Raw genomic sequence first — 20,058 nt, forward strand, 5'->3', positions numbered from 1 at the left:
CTGAAAATTTAATGAAAACCAGTAATTTTTTCCCCATTAATATGACTTTTTCATTTAATTAACATCTCAACTAAAAATAAGCTTGTCACCAACTTTATTTAAAGTAAATTGAAGTTTAAAGTAAATAAAGAAATAAATAATTTCACTTTTTAAGTATTTTTGTATGCTTTGGTTTCTAACGGATCTAGAGATATATTTTTCACTCCATACATTCCTTAAAATACAGATGGAAGGGGAGTAAGAATTTACAAGATGTAACGTTGTTATACAACGTACTATACAAAAACCTGTCATTTAAGTTGCAAGAAACCTAGTCATCAATAAGTGAAAAAACACCCCGCTCAAAAATCAATTATGTTGAGTCTTTTGTATAGAGAAGTAGTACACCTTTCAGGCAACTGGTATTAATGAGCAGACATGGCTATAGAATCTCCATCTGTTTTTCTGACAAAGCTGTGACTACTCCAGTCTCTCATTGAAATTCCATTAATCTGGTGCACCAAGGACCAATGCGAAAATCAAAACTCCATCTAACCCTTTATCAGCTCACAATAACCTACAAGTGAACTCTGCCTGTTAGCATACAGCAAGTTATGATTTTGCTATCAATCAGACTGTTAGCCAATAAAAAAAAATCAAGTTAAGCACAGAGTGCCTGGCAGTGCTGTTTTGTTTTGTCTGTCTTGGTTTTGGGTTTGTTATTTTATTTGGGGGTTTTGTTGTGTTTTATCCCTCTTCCAATTTCTGTAGGGTGTCTGGACATGTAAGCCTATGCATCATTCTCCTTCGTTGTGATTTAATTGCTGCCAGCAATCAAGTCAAAGCATCACTGAAGTGTGCTTGAATTTCATTAGAAGATATAACTTATGCTACTTTCCTACAGTACCTAATAAACCATAAAGAAACCAAAACACATATGGCTTGAGGGAATAACTGGAAAATTAGGTGGCCATTTGGGAACTGAGTGAACTTTTGAACCAGAGGAACAGAGAAAAAGAAATATTAAAAGGAAAGACAGACTTAGAATGCACACAGAGACGTGGAGGTTTGACCTTTTCAGTACCTAGAAAATTACATTAGCATTATGAAAAATACATATCATGTTTAGAGTTTATAATCCATCAAAGTTTAGATACTTTGTTAGTGCCTACCATAAGGTAAAAGTCAAAAGGACAACATAACAATCAGATTTGACAAAAGGCCTTTAGGTGACCTGTGCTAATTTAGTTATCCCATACTTATTGTTAAATGGATTATCTCTCTTGTAATTAATACACCATTAGACAAAGGTCACACAAAAACTCCAGGATTTTACAATGACTGTAATGCACACGTAAAACACTAATTCTTTATCTGTTATCAAGCGGGTGCCTTCACAAATTATGTTTTGACAGTAACATGGCAAAGCCCAATAGTGATACTTTCAGAAGTCATACAAATCTTGCAGTCTGTAACTCAAGCATATAAAGGTAAAAAAAAATCCATTTTATTTTAAAAAAGAAAGCAAACATAAAAGGTTTTGTATAAAAAATATAAATGGACTCATAAATAAGTAACACTTCTCCATTTGGTTACTACATTTAGGCCCCTCTATTAATGCCGACAGCCTTGATCCTACACAAATTAGGTTTTACACCTGCGCACAGCTCTGCTGAACTAAACTGGTAACTGCATAAGACCAAATGCCTGCCTTATGGATCCAGCTACTCGACTAGGTTTTAAATATGGAGCATTAACAGACTGTTGAAAAATAAAAATATAGTATTAAGCTTCAACAAACCCAACCATGCCTATGAAAACAAAAACAAATTGCACCTCCGAGATCAATCCCGCTCTTATAAGATTCCCCCAACACAGACTTTCATACATAGCCTACATGGCTACACTTGAATGATGAACTACGTATGTTAAAATCAAAATGCTTTTGAATGGCCAGTATGTCATTCTAAGGCGGAAAACAGCAACATTCCTATAATAAACATTAAGTATTTACAGATCAAGATGTGCCATCTTTTCTTAACTTTTCCTCATACTGAGCTTCCACTAGATAACTAAAGAGAATTTATCCAAAAATTTAGAAAGTACAATGAGATAACATCTTAAACGTAAGAAAATCACACCTACCATATTTCCACCCAAACCGTAATGAATTAGCCGAGATATTGCTGGGTAGGTACTACACCTAATCTCATAATTGGAGCTTCCAAAATGGGTTAAAACATAATTAATCATCTGCACAAAATCATATGGTATTTCATATACTCTTGTATCAGCATTCTTCAACCATTCGTTATTGGGTTTTATGAATGTTACTACTTTTTTCTTGATTAACTGTTTTGAAACAACTACATAATCATATCTCCTATTAAACAGTCATACGATGTTGTCACATACCCTTTATGCAATCAGTACCATGTTATTAAGTTACAATTAGAAATAATGTTGAGATTATGTTTGTAAGCAAAAATAAATAAATGGAAAGTTGCATTCATCTGTAGTTTGGAAAATTAGCTTCAGTTTTCTAAAAGCCATATTCAATTTGACTGATAATTACATTTCAACAAGAAAACAAAAAGGCTTGTTTCTATTTTTTTTAATAGAAGGTCACATTGCTAAAATGCAACAAGCTCAATATAAAAAGTGTGATTATTATTGCTACACATTTTACAGAGCCCTGGATATAAAAAAAATTGTGTTATTCTGAATCAGTGGTTAGAAGGTTTATCACTTATGCATGTACTTGACTTATCCCTGTTCTGCAATAGACATAATTTTATACCTCATAAAAGCAATTTATGTTTCCAAAGGGAATAATCTGGATAACATAAAATGTGGAGTGCTATGTTGCGGGAAGCATATTTTCATTCAGCAATTGTATTTCGAGAAGGAACTGCACAGTTTGATCATCATATCATGTCAGAAAACATCACTCACTAGTAAGTCTATCTAACTTCCACTGCCACAAATTAATATACATCGTTAATTTATTTGTACATATACTTAATTCATTGCTATGTATTATCCGTAGAAGGTTTTTAATATTATGTATACAATAAATGAACACCAAAAATATGGACACTATGCTAAAGCAAGCTTGTTAACTATTGAAATATTCAATTGTTCATGTCTTCAAAACAGTCACATTTAGCATTAACTGTAATGAATACAAAACAAAACAGCATGGAAAACAGCTACGGAGCCCAGATTATTTTTTTTAATGCAAACTCAAATTTAAAATGTATATAACGAAAACATTCTACAAAAGACTATCTTAATGCAAGGAAACATAGGAATAATTAATTTAATATTTTATGAACCTATTCTGCATGGAGTTTGCAGAAAAATATCAATCACGTAAACTGTTTCATTATTTATAAGATAAATAATACAGTAAGCCATTAAGTAGCACAATAAAATTAAGCAAGAATCTGATAATGTTGAATTAACAAACAATTTGTTACTACAAATATTCACACTGTTTTAGCCACTGATCTATCTTTAAAAACATATGCATCTACAGAAGATGTTTTGTTATGAAGAAACACGAGTTTAAAAAAAACAGGAAAATCTGTGACAGCTACCACTATGCTCTAGTACCACTAGAGAGAGCTCTTCAGTTCCTTTAAAGGTTCTTGTAAAGGTAAGAAAGCTATCCAGCTGTGATGCTTATCTGTTTATCACTAACATTCTCATCACAAGGCTCCGATTACGAGTTTGTAGAAAACTGGCACATCTAGTATATTTTAAGATAAACAGTGTCACATACCATCAGAGTGTCCTTCATCGTCTTTATCGTATCGGTCAGATGCTATTGAGACACTATCAGGAGGTGAAGAAAAAGAGCCCTCAGACTCTTCCTCATCTTCCAATTCTGTTAAAGTAGAAAAAAAAAGACAAAAACATTACTCGCCAATACAGTCTGTCATACAAACGCAGACTCCAAAGACAAGTATTTTCATTATTCAATTTATTTTATTCTTCGGAGGATATCAATTCCTATTTCAAACTCAGAAATACCCATTCCTCATGCACTCTCATAGCGTGCATCTTGTACTTCAAAGCAGAGCCACAAATGCCATGGCTCTGGAGCAACATGATAATTGGCCAAGTGCATTTTGTTTGAGTGGTTTTCTTAAAGGCTGTCATATAACAAACCTACTCCCAGTGCTGCGTGGCTGACAGCTTCTTCCACAGAGGGGGGAAAAAAAAAAAAAAAAACACGAAAGAGGTGGGCAAGAGAAAACATTGTCAGGAAGAGAAATAGGAAGTGTCAAGCCCAGAAGTTCTTCCTTTCTAAGTGCTGAGAGAATTTGCAGCAACTTCCTTCCAGTGAACTGCCAAACTACTTTTTGCAGCAGTTTGTTGCCCTCTGCCCACTTTTCTTTACCATAATTAGGGACTACTTTGCAATGTAGCGTATGGGGTACTGCTCCCACAAAGCTAAAAGCAGGATCGACTTCTGACAGCGCCCAGTCTGAATGTGTGCCTAAATGCAGCATTCTACTGACGCATTCCTTAAACAACTGAGCGCCCTACTACAGCATATACAAAATCTACATTATTAGCTAACCTGTGCACTATGCTGATCCGAGTGTATTAAATGTGAGTGTTTGGGAAAGGTAAAGAGAAATCAACGTTAATCGAGGCTTTTGTTGAATTAAACAAAACTTAAATTCTCCTTAAGTTCTTCCCAAAGCTCAGTATAAATTTTGAGGTTTTATTTTTGTATATATATATACATACTATCTAGGCAAAGAAGATGTAGAAAAATAGGAAAAACAGAAAAAGAGTAAAAAATAAAAGAAAATACAACTTGAACCATGATGTCTTTTAAACAAACAAAGTCTTGGCAAACAAGAAAAATCCAATAATTAAAGCTGATGCTAACACCGAACCAAAATTATAATGCTGATGCTCCAATAGATCAAATGACCCTCAATTTTCTCAAAAAGCAAGAAAAAGAAAGATTGCTTAGTATGTTCATATGCAAAACCTTTCCAGAGACCTCCAGACATGCTTCTCTTTTCATATATTCCTTTTTGGAGCTCTGTAACGTATCTAATTTCTCTAGATACGAAATAAACCCCTATGAACAGTGAAAATATTCTTCTCCGCATCCGTATGAACCACATTCATCAGCTGGACTGTAGCCATGGCTTAAAGTTTTACCTCTTTACCTATTTAATAACAAAATCATGGCAAATTCAGTCTGTGCCCAAAAAGCACCACAGGTCTTACCAAAGAGCAGCATGTTTTCTTTGCAGATAAGACAGTCTGATTTTTACTTTGTTGGATTTTTTTTTTTTTTATATAGCCCAAGCTGTTGAATACCAAATTGGATTTCCCTTTCATTAATTTAGTATGCTTTTCTTGGGAAAGCTTCTTTTCAAGCTCCAAGGCCATACAACAACTGCTTAGAATCTGAACCTGACTCCAATCTATTTTTGACACAGCCATCTTCCAGTAGCTCTCCAGCTACCGTGTTAATCTGATCTAAATATTTGCATTTCATCACACCTGTCAAACCAATCAAAAGTAAATTATCCCTCTCCAGGATTCACCTCTTCCTCCAAACAGAAAACCACAGAGCAGAGAGCCCACGAACATAAAAATATTATGCCATATTTACAGCCTGCATGATCATCTGTCACTCTTGCTTGCCAGAGACCAGTTGCCTCTCTATGCATATATATATAGAACAGATATTACAAAATAGACAGTTAAAAAAAGAGCAGACATGATATTCACAACTTATATGTTGTCAAGAGTTGTTCCATTACTCCCCTATCCTAAATTTTTACTAGTTTAGAATGCACAGCATATAGGTGTACATAACTCCCCACCTCTGGTACCCTGGTTGTCAGCCAAAAATGCCCTTTTATCAGCTACGCACAAATGTGCTATCAGTTAACCTTCATGAAGATGCCAGCATAAATTTAAAATATTAGGCTGTATTTCTAGAGGAAAATATTTCCACAAACAAAACAGTCCAGCACTCAAAAGCCAGAGGCTGAATAGTACGAGTAAACCTAAGTATATCTGAATGACTAAATAGAGAAGTACACATATAGAAAGAACATTTCCATAGAATTTTACCCCTCTCAGCAATGCACAATCTCTTTCAGAGGAGTTGTAATATTTATGCCAGTTTATGTAGATACACTTTTAGCCTGTTCCTCCATTAAACTACACCATTAGCATTTTGTAATTATATTAAAGATTTTGAATTCAATAAACCTTTGTGCTTTGCATTCATATTAATACCAAATGATCTAGAAAGGATCTTTTTAATATATACATACATATTCAGAGCATCCCATGTATATTCCCTAGGTACACACTGTATTTAAAACAACAAAAACCATAGACACATCAAGTGTAGATTTGTAGTAAGACAAGTATCTGTCCTAAGTCCACAATATCCGAGGTCAAAATAATATTAAAACAAACCAAAAACAAAATAAAAAACACACTGATTTATCATAAAGAAGTTACACACACAATGCTTTCAGAGTTTATAGCCTTCAAAGCATCCACAAGTTGTTAAATTCAATACAAGTTGTTAAAGACAATAAAGTCTGGGAGTCTTTGAAGACAATGAAAAAATACGAGAAAATTTAGAACAAATATACAGATCCCAAGTCATACAATAGTACACTTAGGCACCCCTGGTTCTGTGTGTGAAAAATGTGGAGAACAGGCCACAGACACTAAATAGAGATACAAATAATCTGCAGTTTTGCAGGACGAGATTAAATCAAAAACTTCCATTTTTTATTCTAGAATAAACAGAAGTATTTGTAAATTTACACTATACACTGAAATGTAATCCTTAACTCATCTAATTTGTATAGAAGAGCTGCAGTCATTTTGATAGAGAGCTGACTCAACATGCTGTGGAGCTTTAACAGACAACGTTTCACAATGTTTGTGTGTGCTCACATGAAAGAGTAACTACAGGCTACTATCAGCCTTGGGTTGTTGCTTCCTAATTTTGGCAGGGTTAAAAGACATCTTAGGAGGGTATGCTATTAATATATAAGGATATTGCTCCTGACAGTTTACAGGGAGGCTTCCTACTGATTCTGTGGGGTCTCCTGCATTCCCACTCAGAGTAATCTCTTCCTTTTCTCCACTTCACATTCTCCTCCATCGAGGTGCTGCACTGCAGTTTATACTCCACCTCTTACGGAAGACTAGATAGAATTGCATTTGAAACTATCAGTGTTACTCCTTAAACAGTCAGAGGAGTCAGTGTTGAGCAGCACAAGCCATGACTCCTCTCTTCAGGTGCCAAGGACCTAAAAATACACCCAAAAACCATCAATAAATTAAAGAAAAGCATTCAACTTGCATTTATGTAATAGAAAACCAAGCTACAAAGCAACAATGGGCATCAGGTAAATGTATCCAATGCAATTTGCAGGCATAATTGAAAGCATTACTGCCTAATCAGACATCTAAAAGCAAAGCATGCTCAAACGAAATGTCTATAGACTCATTAGTTGGCAGTCATTCCATTACAATCACACATAATGTCAGTAGTGCCTTGAACCTGTGCCAATGACAACAGCATAAATTTTGCATCTCATTTCTGTGGTCATAAAATTAATGATCAGTTTAAAAATACTTCTTTGCAAAAGTTATTGCACAAAGAAATGACATGAATGTGTCCCTGTTATGTAGTCACAAGGATAATTAAGGAGCTGATGCTCATTAATACAGTTTCTTGTTTCCCCAAAATAACGTATGATTTATCTGGAACTTGGAAAAAAAGTTTAATTAACAGTAGATACTTCAGAGTTACAACAATAATAAAAATACATATATGAACTGATCCTATTCTCTAGATTCTGCAATTTAAACTAACCTCTTACAGGTTTGGTAGCAGAATTAATATTTTAAGCTATCTGTAAGAAAAAACACACAATGTCTTTCCTTATTAAATGCTACCTTTTCAATTACAGCTTATTTATTGATTTAGGAAATAATGCACACCAAAGGCTTAGTATACCACATTAAAACTGGAGCATAAGACAAATTCTCCTCATTGTAACAAGGGCTGCAGTTTTGTCCCTGTTCCCTATTCTGAAGACTTCCAATAGGTTTATTTGGTATAAACTGAATATAATAGGCAGGACTATGTTACTTTAAAGGGATTCAGTTTACTGCGGAAGACAATGAGTTTCCAAGGTGGGAAAAAGTATGTTGCTTTTTTTTTTAAATACTCTGATTACAGTAATGAACCCCTAAACCTTAAAGATAGCACTTCAGCCTCTAAATCTAATAAAAGAGCAAGCAAGATGTTTCAGCCAATGCCTCTGAAAGAGCCTCCTGCTTGTTAGAGGTCCTCAGATCACTGAACACTTGCTCAAGTGTAAGAGAAATAAAACAACTCACAAAAATAAAGACACACAAGTCAAAACGTCTTGCTTCCTGCCATTTCAAGAGGTCCCAAGTCACAGCAGGTTGAAGTAACTGCCTTCTGCCCAGTTGCTACTATGGGAAGAGCCTGCTGAGCAAAGCACTCGCAGCAATGAAAACAAAAAAGCAATGAACCCACCACGCAAATAAACGCAAGGTTCTCACTACACAGGTTTTCACAGAAACAACTCAAGTTGCTTTCAGATTGTCACAGGTCTACTTTAGCCCCTTGATAACTGAAGCTGATTTGTTAAGCTGCTGCTGACCCAAGCCACAAGCATCCATCCTTGCAAGGTGACTGGTGACGGCCACTCTCTCAACATGTGCTTTGCCTCACAATCTGCTCTGACCACTCACTGCTGAAGAGTCTTCTGGATTCTGATGTTACCATCATAGTTTTTAATGGCTTGTTCTGTAAAGGTCAAGTAGGAATCCTTTAGCAGCTACTTGTTAAAACGATACTGGAACAGCATTAGGTTTATAAGCAAATATGCTTCAAGCAAAAAGAGCAATACAAACATGTTTTACTTGCTGAGTATATAGTTAAGCTGCCTCTCACACTGATGATTCACATCAGGGTACGATCGTTTTGTGGTGCACTGGTGGCTGTACCTTGTGCTGCCTGAAATTGCACTTGGCATGGACACTTCACAGATAACAGCTGTGCGTTGCATAAAAGGACAACGTGGCGACCTGCCTACAATGAAACGCTCCAGACTTCCAGGATGAAGCCATATTTGGCACATTTCGAATGCATCTGATGGTTTCTCCAGAAATACGTCATGATGGTCCTCGAAGGACTGCGTAACAACCAAGCCGTATCTTTCCCATTTATGGCTAACTACTAATGATGTATTTATGCTCCCGACTGAAAACTCCAGTGTGTTAAAATACAGAACTCCTATCTGCCGCTGCTCTGATCACCACAAGCTACCACCTCCCTTTCTCAAATCTAAAATGACTTCTAGATCCCTGCTGCCATTTCCCAAAAAAAAAAAAAGTGTACAGCAGCAAAAAAGGAAATATCACCTCCACACAAAACAGGGAAAAAAAAAAAAACAGAAAACACAAAGCCTTTGTATACAGTGCTACTCTATCAGCTTGCCTGTTTGCAGGAAGCAGGTATCTCACACCCCAGACATCCACTGCTCTGCCAGGAGCCACACAGGCATCTGAATCATCTCAAGGTTTCCTACAGGTGCTCCCATAACCACACAGAGAACACCACCGATGCTCTAGAGCCATAAGTTTATCTTCTATTAAGCTCAAGTGAAATGAAAATAAGTGGACTTTTTTCTTTTTTTTTTTTTTAAACCACGCTCAAAAGTGATAATTCAGCAAAAGTCAAATCATACTTTTCTGCATAAATACTGCCACCGTCATGTGTCACAGATCAGACTTGAGCTGCACTGCACTGAGAGCTTTATGGAGAACTTGTTCTGCAAATTCCCATATTATGGCTGAATTTATCTAGTACTTTTGGTGTCTCACTTTAAACACCGAGCCATTTTTTTGCGAAGTGATTAAAAATATATATTTTAGTAAAATAAATGTAAAGTACAGATGGCAAGTGAACTTCACACACAAATATAGTTTCTAGGGCTTACAGTGCTTCTGCCAACTTTAGCACTATTTTTAGCATAATTGAAAACAAGGTTCTTTTAACTAAACATTTTGGCAGCCATAGTATTGATTCAATTAATCTCAAAACAGAGAAATGCCAAAAACTGTATTAACTCAGAATCTTTGACAAAGTCCAGACTTCTGTGAAAATTATCTTAGGTTTCAAGTTCCTTCCCAATTCTATGATCTAGAACAGGTCATCTTGAGTGTGACCATAGCTTTTGTTTTTGCTTAAACTGCTTAGATGAGGAGTCAAATATTACAAATTTTTTAAAAAATTGTGAGAAGCATCTAAGAGCAAAAGAAGTTTCAAGTGAGTTCCTTAATTTAAGAATAAAATAATTAACAATTTAATAAAATGTTTATGGAAATATCACTATTTTGGATAATAATTATACTTTTTTGGTCATGAGAACAAATCCGCTTTATAAATCAGAATCCTGCTTAACTGTAAAAGTCAATGTATCATTAGGTAACACAAGTCAAATATTTGCCTGTACTATGAATTCAATGTCTTAGATTTTCACACTTCCCATAAAAAGCTTCATTTTTCAGTACATAGGCACTGAAGATGCATTTGCCAGCATATTTCCTGACCTAACACGTCAGTAATAGTCTTTTATTTTTTTGACAAGGATGCAAGAAAGTGCTCTATTTCATCAGGTTGATTGCAAAGAAGTATGGAGGCGCTTTCTGAAAGTTAGATATGCATATAGATGACTTCAGTTTTAAGAAGCCTGACTATACTCATGCACAGGCTCTTCAATAAATTTTTATTACTTTATTTTAAACCTCTTTGCCTTATCTTTATAGAAGGCAAGATTCTGTATGGTATTGGCAAAAGCCCATACAACAAAAGCCCACATACAATACCTTAGACAAACAGGCTAGTTGCTACACGCAAAAGCCAGTGGAACTTCAAGAACAAGCAGTGGTGAAACAAAGCGGAGTGACAAGCTGATGCCCACGAAGCATGCTTGTGGAACAACTTACAAGCTGCTATTTGAGAGACCAGAGTCAAGTTGCTTTACGTTATTTAGGAAATATAAGAATTTTGAAAATGTAGTCCACTTCTTTCAGCCTTCAAAACGTTCTTCTAGATGCCTCTGGAACGACGACAGGTCACACCCCACAGAATTCTTGACAAGAGCCAAGATAACGTGGCAATTAATACAGCATGATGATACTGCACATAGTATGAATCATTCTGCACCGTTCCTTTCAGCTACAAAAAAGACTATTTGCATTAAAAAAATTAAGTAATTGCTAATACAAAACAAAGAATGGCAAATGAGTTAAACGTGCACAGTAGTTTTTTTCATTCCTAGATCCTTTCAGTACGGTCTCCACATCTCTGCTTCTACCACCCCTCCTTTTTTCCTAAGGGATATTCTCCTTTATCACCTCATACTTTGGGAGTATTTCTTCTTTCTCTGGAGAGGGTAGGAGGAATGGGGAAGACATCTGACCATCGATACCATCACAGTTTTTAATATTAATTTCTCCATTTTTCAAACATCTAGGTGTGCATGTAGGTAGGAACGTGCACAAAAGTTGACCTCATTCAGCAGCTGCCTCTGCTTTGTTACACCAGTAGCTGGCAAAGAATTTGACTGCTCACCTCCATGTGAGTCCTTTGTTCTACACCTACACAAGTCACGCCTAATTTGTACAGGCCTAAAGTAAGAATGACACTACCCAAATAAAGTTTAGCATACATTTCTTGATCTCTGGAGATTACACTGACAACTCATACCACTGAACCACATTCCCACAAATATTTTGCAAATAAGTGCAGGCTCATATTTCTTACAAATTTTTCATACTCATGGATGTAAATGTACAGGGATTTGGAGAAACTTACCATTATTTGCAGAAGACAGTGGTATAACTTTAAAGCCCTCTCATTTTATTGACAAATACTGAAAGAAAACTAAGATGTCAGCATTTGCAAGCTTCACCATCTGTACATAGTTTCAGAGAGATGAAACTAAGAGATGATCATGAGAATTAAATAAAAGACACAATATATCCTCCTTAAGAAGCAAATATACTCTAATAAAAAGAATAAGATCGAATATAATTTTCACAGAAATAAGAGCAAGTTTTATAGCTACAATTATAGACTATATCAATTAAATCACATTTTACTGGAGATAATGAAACCTTATTTTTATTAATAAATTGTGAATTGCAAAAGAAATGCTGAATCAAATTGCCAATGAAGAAAGCAAATAGGTTAGAACTTCCTTGAACTTTAAAACAAAAGCCGTAATCAAAAACTGTTCTCTGCAGACAATTCTCAAATTTACTAGAGAGTTGCAGACCGAGACATATTAACTTTTCAAAAGCATGCTTTCCAGAAATTTTGTATTTGTAACAAAATAAGCATCTCTCCTATTTTCACATTAGTCATTTTCTTAATAAAATAACATTTAACTTTTCCATCCTTAATTCAGTCTGGACAGTGACGGAAGGAGGGAAACTACGTTTTTTCAGTAAGAGTGCTAAGATACAACATTAAAAAACAGCAACAATTTCAATATAATTTTTAAAAGAATCACATAGGTTTAATTTACAAAATCTTGGCAATCTTTGGGAAGTTGTATTTTTTCATGCAGTTGAACTGTTATACTTCTATGACTTGACTTAAGCAGTGATAAGAAATGTATGAACTTGTTGTGCCTTGTTGTAACGTTACTTGCCTGAATATGACTTACATATTTTCACTTTATCAGGAGGCACAACATAGCCTACAAATCTGAACCTCCGGGTACAGAAACGGACAGTTTCTCAACCACTGCAAGAAGTGGAGTTTTGCATAGGCTTTTTTTGACCTCACACTGTGACCCTCATACCAGCATCCACAGGCTATAGGTCACGACCTCAAGAATTAGCATCATGGAAATAAGAGCCCTTCCAGGTTTAGTTACAGAACAGAACACTGTAGCAACAAACTCCTTAGTCTTTTCTAAACTGAACTCTGCTGCTTTGTTTTAACTCCACTAGAAGATAATAGATAACCCACACTTCAGTCTTCATTACTAACACACTAAATTGCCTCCTCTCCAACTAAAGGTCTGAGATCCTGCTGCATTATGAAAACATTCATTCGCTGTGAATCAAAAGCCAATATCATATTGCCACTAGATGAACCTATTAAAAAGTTGAAGAAATATCACTATGGAATTGAAGACTTTTGTGATCGCTGTTGAGAAAAGAGGCTGAAATAAGTTATTCTGTTACCATTTTAACTCGTAAGCAGACTACTTTGCGTAACACTTCTTCTGAAAAAAAAAATGCATGACATGGTCTTACGCAATGCTAAGCTATTACTAATTAAGTCAAATATAAGCTCCATTTATATTAATTTCTGAACTATTTTTCTAATCTTTTCATCGGTAAGCATTCTCAGATGAGTTAAATGAAGGGAACAGGACCTAGCTCTGAGTGACGGCTCAGCACAGTCTGAAACTCGGAAGCTCTTTTCTATTTCCCTCAGCAGGTGGAGCTAGCAGCCTCAGACTGGAGAGTCAAGCAACGCACGCTTAAGCATTTGAAAAAAGAGTGTGTTCTGATTGTTCAACTGAGTGTCAGTGGGCAAAAATATGCTACAGGGGAAAAAAATGCATGACATTTACCTTTATCCTGGAATTCTTGAGGGTAACTGCAGAAAGAAGAAAAAGAAAAACATAATGCAACACACGCAAAACCATAGCAATAGAACAGAGCATAAAACAATTCCTAGTTTTCAACTACTTCTGTGATTGAAACATAGTGCTGCTAGTTTTCCTTAATTTTTATTTTTGGCTAAAATATTTAACTAGATTTCATTTTGCCTTTGCAGCTGAGAGAATCCCCAGTTCTTTTAAAGAAGACTCGAACAAAAAATGAACACAGATAGGGCAGTCTGTTCGAGGTATACACGTCTAACTCAGATATCTTAACATACAAAAGCATCTTTATATTAACATTTAAAAGGTTTACTAAAATTATTTCAAAAATTGTTGCAAGTAAAAGCCATTAAACATACCCAATAACACAGTAGGTCAGCAGGAAAAAAATCCACAAGTTGTAGTTTTAGTTGCACTATATTATCAAATCCAAAGAAAAGTGTTAATAATTAACTATATATTTAAAAGTTGATGCATGCTTGAATATAAAAGCATGCTTGAATATAAAAGCATTTTCAAATACAAAGATGTCTATGTAATGCCTAAAAAAATATCTATCAGCCCACAGGGAAAAATACTGTTTCTTCAGAAAAAAAAAATCTTTGGATACACTTTGATGTATGAAGATAAATAATCATGGCAGAGTTATGTAAAATGGCTACTCAAGAAGCATGTACTGACTAGAGATTGTGTGAAAAGAAGATTTCACCAGAAATGACTGGCAAACAAAATGCAGCTGCCAAAATCATCTTTATGGACAATAACCAGTAGTGCACGTAACAGGCTAGTCAGTAAGGAGATGCCTACAAGTAATGAGAAGGAGAGAAAGGAAAGGTCTGGGGACAAGAGATTGAGAAATGCAGACGGTTAAGCATTTACAGCCTGAATGAAATGCACAAAAGTTTTCAATTACAAGATTTTTGGACACATCTCAAGTCTTCCCCCAGTTTACGATACTAAGAATGATGCCCTTGCCAGATGATCATGCTGTCTTTGAAACTGTAAACAAGTTGCCACAGATGCAGGAGCACACCATCAAAGCAAAGCTTAGGAGGTGTCCAACAGGAGCAATCAGTAGAAGGACACTTAAGAAATGACAACGGGAAAGAAATAGCAAGTACAAGATTATGTCTTAGTTGTCTAGAGTTATAAGAAAATAATTTTTGCAAAGAATATTTTGTAGCACATATAAAACTATAGCCAAATATCTTTAAACAAATAGTTTTTACTAACAGTAAAATCACAATAGAACTGTGTCTCAAATCATAGCTGATTTGTTGTTGTTTGTTCAGTTGATTTTTAAATAACTACAGACATCTGCTTGGCCTGCCCCAGCATTTCACTGTTGTAACATTGCTGAAACAAACTACAGCTTCCAGTTATGTTTCAATTTTCTACTACAAAGAACTAAAGGGCAGACTATACAGTAAAGCAAACTCAGCATTGAATTACTGTTTTACACCAGCTGAGGATGGCAATAAGAAGCTTATTCATATTTTTAATGCATTTTCTTTCTTGTACTTTAATGAGTCTTACCAAAGCAGAGGTGAAAATAAGCTCTATGCAACAAGTTTTATCGTCAGGATTCAGAATATTACAGCAATTCAAACGGGACAAATCTTTACATTCCCTTTTCTTACTGAATCCTAGCAGCTTCATGAAAGATACAAAGGTAAACCCATACAGATTACCTGACGAAATCAAGATCTAAACAGATTATTAATGTTGCTAATGCTTATTAAAAGACTGTTTAAAAAAAAAAAAAACACAACTAAGTTATCAGTAAGTTACATTACAACAGATTAACATACTAAAGCCATAAAGCTCACTTACCTTGCCTTAACCTCTTTTATCTTCTTAAGAAGAACATCCTTTTTTTCTTTTGCTTTCTTGGACAGATTTTCTCCTTTTAGGGTTTGAGAAATAAACGTGTCGACATCTAAATAAGAAAATAAAGAAAAAAATGTACACCTCAAATAAGACATACTCTGCTATAATGAGTTTGTCCAGATACTATATGAAGAAACTAAGAAAATTATTTTCAGGCCTACACACAGCATAGCTAGCAGACATTTCAGATTCGAAATGGGATACATTTGTGCTCTGATCTACTTATGCTTAGCACAGCAAATCCTATGGTGACATTTGATTCTTGCTCACCTAATTACGCCAAGTAAGTCCTAATAAATTGCAGTACTGTAACAATTATTTTCCATCATCTAAAGTAAGGGATAAAGCTAAAACATGGAAATAGCCTTTATGCAGGTATTACTGCCATGTTATTTCAGAAGATCAAAGTACAAAAGCGGTTGAGTAATTCACTATTTCAGCAGTAATGCCTACCTGGCCGCAAATATAGGTCACTTACTGGTTCCAGTATTTTCAAACGTTCTCGCTTTGCCTCTGAACTCCCTATGCGACTAAAAGTTCATACTCAAAGCCTTAATCCTGCAAACAATTAAGTAGCCATGAAAATAACCACATTGAATTAGTCAAGACCAAACATGTACTTGAAGTTAAGTATATATGCACTTGTAAAATCACAAACTAAAATTCTAACCTGCATTATATTTTTTTATTCTTATACAGAAGATATGTTTATATAGTCATGTAGAATCAAAACATTCCATAAAAGTTATTGTGGTTCTTTGTAATATAGTACATATCCATTGCACAGTACAAAAACAGTGCATTGACTTAATAATTTTGGTGAGAGCAAGTCCTCCAGTAGTATATTTTCTTGGTTAACAAAAATAATTGCCTAAATTCACTATAAAAAACTTCTTGTGATTACCAATCAACTATCCTAAGAATTGAAAAGCAGAACTACAGAAAAAAAAATCTTGCTTGTTAACTTAATATTCTCAGCTGTATGGGATAACACCCGTTCATTCAAGAAGGGAAAGTGTACCTGAGTCACGACCATCCGCAGCAGGTGTCCCCCACCCACACTTTGGCACAACCTGTGTACGTACATGTAGATATCAATAGTACTGATTTATTCTGTGTCTTTTCAAATCAGATGAAAAGATACTTTCATCTTTTTTGAAATGATGAAAAGATACTTTCATCATTTTCATATCCTATTTTCATCCCATCAATGGAATGAAATTTCACTTTCATAATGAAAATACAAAACCAGCCAATTAAGTACTCAAATATTCACATGCAAAAATTACCCTTTAAAACAATGTTAAGTGAATATTTACTTCAGGTTCCCTAGCTGAAAGCTTTAATTGCCTGCTTTTTTCTCTACAAACCAGAAATTCCACAGAAATGTGTCACTCTTCATCTTGTCAGTTGCAAGAAAGCAAGTCAAAAGTTACTCTTTGAGAACGCTAGCATACCATTACAAAGACGTAATTCTTTCATGTAATTCAAATAATTTACCAGATTATTTACATGGGCTTGCCATCTTCACAAAATATGGTAAAATCTGCATTTTTAAAGCATTTTTAGAGTTCTGAATAATGATATTATTCCCCCTTCCCATAAGAGGGAAGGAGGACCTTCTCCATCACATTTCTCAGAGCAGTCCCCAAGGCACGGGAAAAAAAAAAAAAAAAAAATCAGTTCTATGTGATTCCTTCTGTAAAAGGACAGAAGGAAAGGCACTTAACGTGTCTATTAATGAATCCTCCAGACTCACACGCCAACGGCCTCGATGCTGTAAGCCAAGCATACATGGAAACATCTTGTCCTAACACACAGAAAACCTATACATCTTCATAAATCCCAACTATTGTAATTTCCGATCAAGGGAGCAAGGAAAGGCCCACACAGTCCCAAAACAATGACTGTCCACAAAGCCTCCCTTGGGTCAAAAGACCTGCTACTTTCTGAGGGCAAAAACCAGAACTGCCGACAGTTTTTCCTCAATGATACCAAACAGGATTTTCCAGTAAAGACCAACCTTTCAGTCTCGAAGGGACATGCTGATTAAATATTGGTTTCTTCACACTTTTACATATTTATTTCAAGAAGTGGATAGCCACTTCTACGTTCTATTACAGCAACAATGTGAAAGCTTTGCGTAATCAGGTACGTTTATAAATAAAGAGCAATGATTACATGATAATCTTCAAACATTAAGTCACCAAACTTTGCATCAGAAGTTTTCATGTAAACTCAGTGGGCTTCATTACTTCTTGGAAAAGCTCAAAACCCAGCTGAGAATTATGTCATCTCAGGTTTTGACTGACTGTCAAAGCTTCCTTTAATCACTGATGTTGAGGTAACACAATTAAGAGTAGGGTGGGGAAGAGAAACCAAGTTTATTATCATTTCTGGCTTAGAATGCACTGTAGATATGAAAAATCTGACTAACTACATTACTGACAGAACCTGTTCTTTTCTTGAAAAGCTTGGACTTCAAAAGCAGAAATAATACAGCATTTTTAACCATGGAGGTACAGGGCAGAAGTAGATGCTCCATCTATTCTCAGTAAAAGTAGACAATGAGGTGGAGGAGAGGAGATGAAAAGCGAGGTGGGGGAAGAGACAGAAAGACAGTAAGCACACACAAGCTCCTGACAAGTTTGTTGTTTCTACAAGAAGCACTTACCAAGAAGACATCCCTGGGATGTCTTCCCTCTCCTGTGAGACTAAAACAAGTTCTATGAGCTCAGGTAGCCACAAACAGAATACTCTATATTCATCATGGAATACTGCCTCTTACATGTATTCAGAGAAAGAGTATGGCTTGCTTCATCACAGTCCCAAAATATGAACACAGACCTGATGTATGCATGATCTTTAACAGGATGCCAAAGAAGTAATATACTTGCAAATACCACATTACTATATCATACATTTTCTTAACTACTGACAATTACACAGATGATATATGTCTTCCTCAAACCATCTTCTGATCTAGCGCTGTAAATCCATTCATGATGTGCCAGATACACATGAAATGAGTCACTTATCCTAAGTTCCTCTGGACAAGAAGCAAGAAAATCTAAGTTATGATCATTACTTCACTACCTGTACTTCTACACCATGGAAGAGTATGAAAGGAACAACTAGCAAAAGCTTCATCGCTGGCTTAACATAAGGGAACGATGACTCAATTCCTACGACATTCCTCAAACTTACCTTAGAATGAGACTCGGGCCTTTGGTACGAGAGATGCAAGTCTCAAACAGTCAATTTCAGGCAGAACTTCATACAGAAGATACAAAATTTACCTATTTCTCACCACTATTCTAGTCACTAATTTGCTCTTCCTTCTCCAGGATGATCCAATACTTGATCTCTTCTCTGACAGTTTAATGCCGAGATGCATTAGTAGTGTCAGGTACCAGTCACAAGCATCTGAGTGTAAATCCTTTATGCTTCAGTAGCACTTGGCCCATTCATGAATTTAAAAAAATGAAAAGATAAACAGCAAGAAGAAAACCTCTTGAACCAGTTCCTGATTTAAACGAACTTTTACTCACCAGTTTCCAACAACACATGAAACAAATGATGCATTTCCATATTTCCATCCCTTGTTTCTAACAAAGTGAGCAGCTATTTAGAATCACACGCTGCAGACAGAGGTCTACCACCACAGAGACTCAGCTACTCAGTTGACTACTTCCACTGAAAATACCAGAATTTCAAAGAGAAATAAACCTTAAAAACTTACTCAACTTTTCTTAAGCTTGCATGCTAAACTGCCTGATTGCTTGACTGCAGTACTTATTCTCTGTTTCTTAAATCTCATGAATTCACCTTCGTCTGAACCATACTCCCGAGAAATTATTTGCCTACAGAAACGAACAACAGACACGGGGCTGAGAGATCCAGTTGATAAGATCCCCTCACAAATTGCTCTGTCAATACAGGTTGCAAGCTGATAGAGCTGAGAAGTCACACTACAGTAGAGCGTTGTCCGATTCAGCCGCCTCGTGTAGCTCAAGGCCTAATTGCCATTTCAGACAACTGGGAAAAGCTGAACGGCCAGTTTAATTTTGTTTCCATCTGCATTCCTTTCAGGAGGAAAAAAGTTAAAATTGTTTTTGATTTTCATTGTTGAAACATTTTGTGCTTCTCCTTTCTTCAATAATTATAAGCAGACACCACTACAAGTTTTCCACCGTTTCAAGTCTTAGGGCTATTTTCTTTAATAGAGACGGAAACTACACACACGGATGCTTTCAAGAATATTGTAGGTTTTTAGCCCAAAGCAAGTGCTGCATTTAAGAGTATTAATCATAACTCACAGTACTTTGTTGTTGACAGTGCTTAATCCAATGATTACCAGTTGCACTTAATAGACAAGCATACACAGGACAGAACTACCTAGTCTGTGTGTTGAGCTGGACCCAACAGGCTCTCACAGAGGCAAACA

The 20,058-nt window shown here is 35.7% G+C and overlaps 1 protein-coding gene across 1 annotated transcript in view; it reads right to left on the reverse strand.

The window, feature by feature from the left end:
* The window catches only part of SKAP2 (src kinase associated phosphoprotein 2), a 114,990-nt gene that overhangs the window by 88,849 nt on the left and 6,083 nt on the right, over window positions 1-20,058 (reverse strand). The window contains exons 2-4 of the mRNA XM_040547635.1: window positions 15,555-15,660; window positions 13,689-13,714; window positions 3,767-3,871 (exon numbers count right to left, since the gene is read on the reverse strand). Coding sequence (XP_040403569.1) covers window positions 3,767-3,871; window positions 13,689-13,714; window positions 15,555-15,660 — 237 coding nt within the window. The remainder of the gene's footprint in view (window positions 1-3,766; window positions 3,872-13,688; window positions 13,715-15,554; window positions 15,661-20,058) is intronic.

The sequence above is a fragment of the Cygnus olor genome, chromosome 2, assembly GCF_009769625.2.
Source record: "Cygnus olor isolate bCygOlo1 chromosome 2, bCygOlo1.pri.v2, whole genome shotgun sequence".
In the NCBI taxonomy this organism is placed as follows: Eukaryota; Metazoa; Chordata; class Aves; order Anseriformes; family Anatidae; genus Cygnus; species Cygnus olor.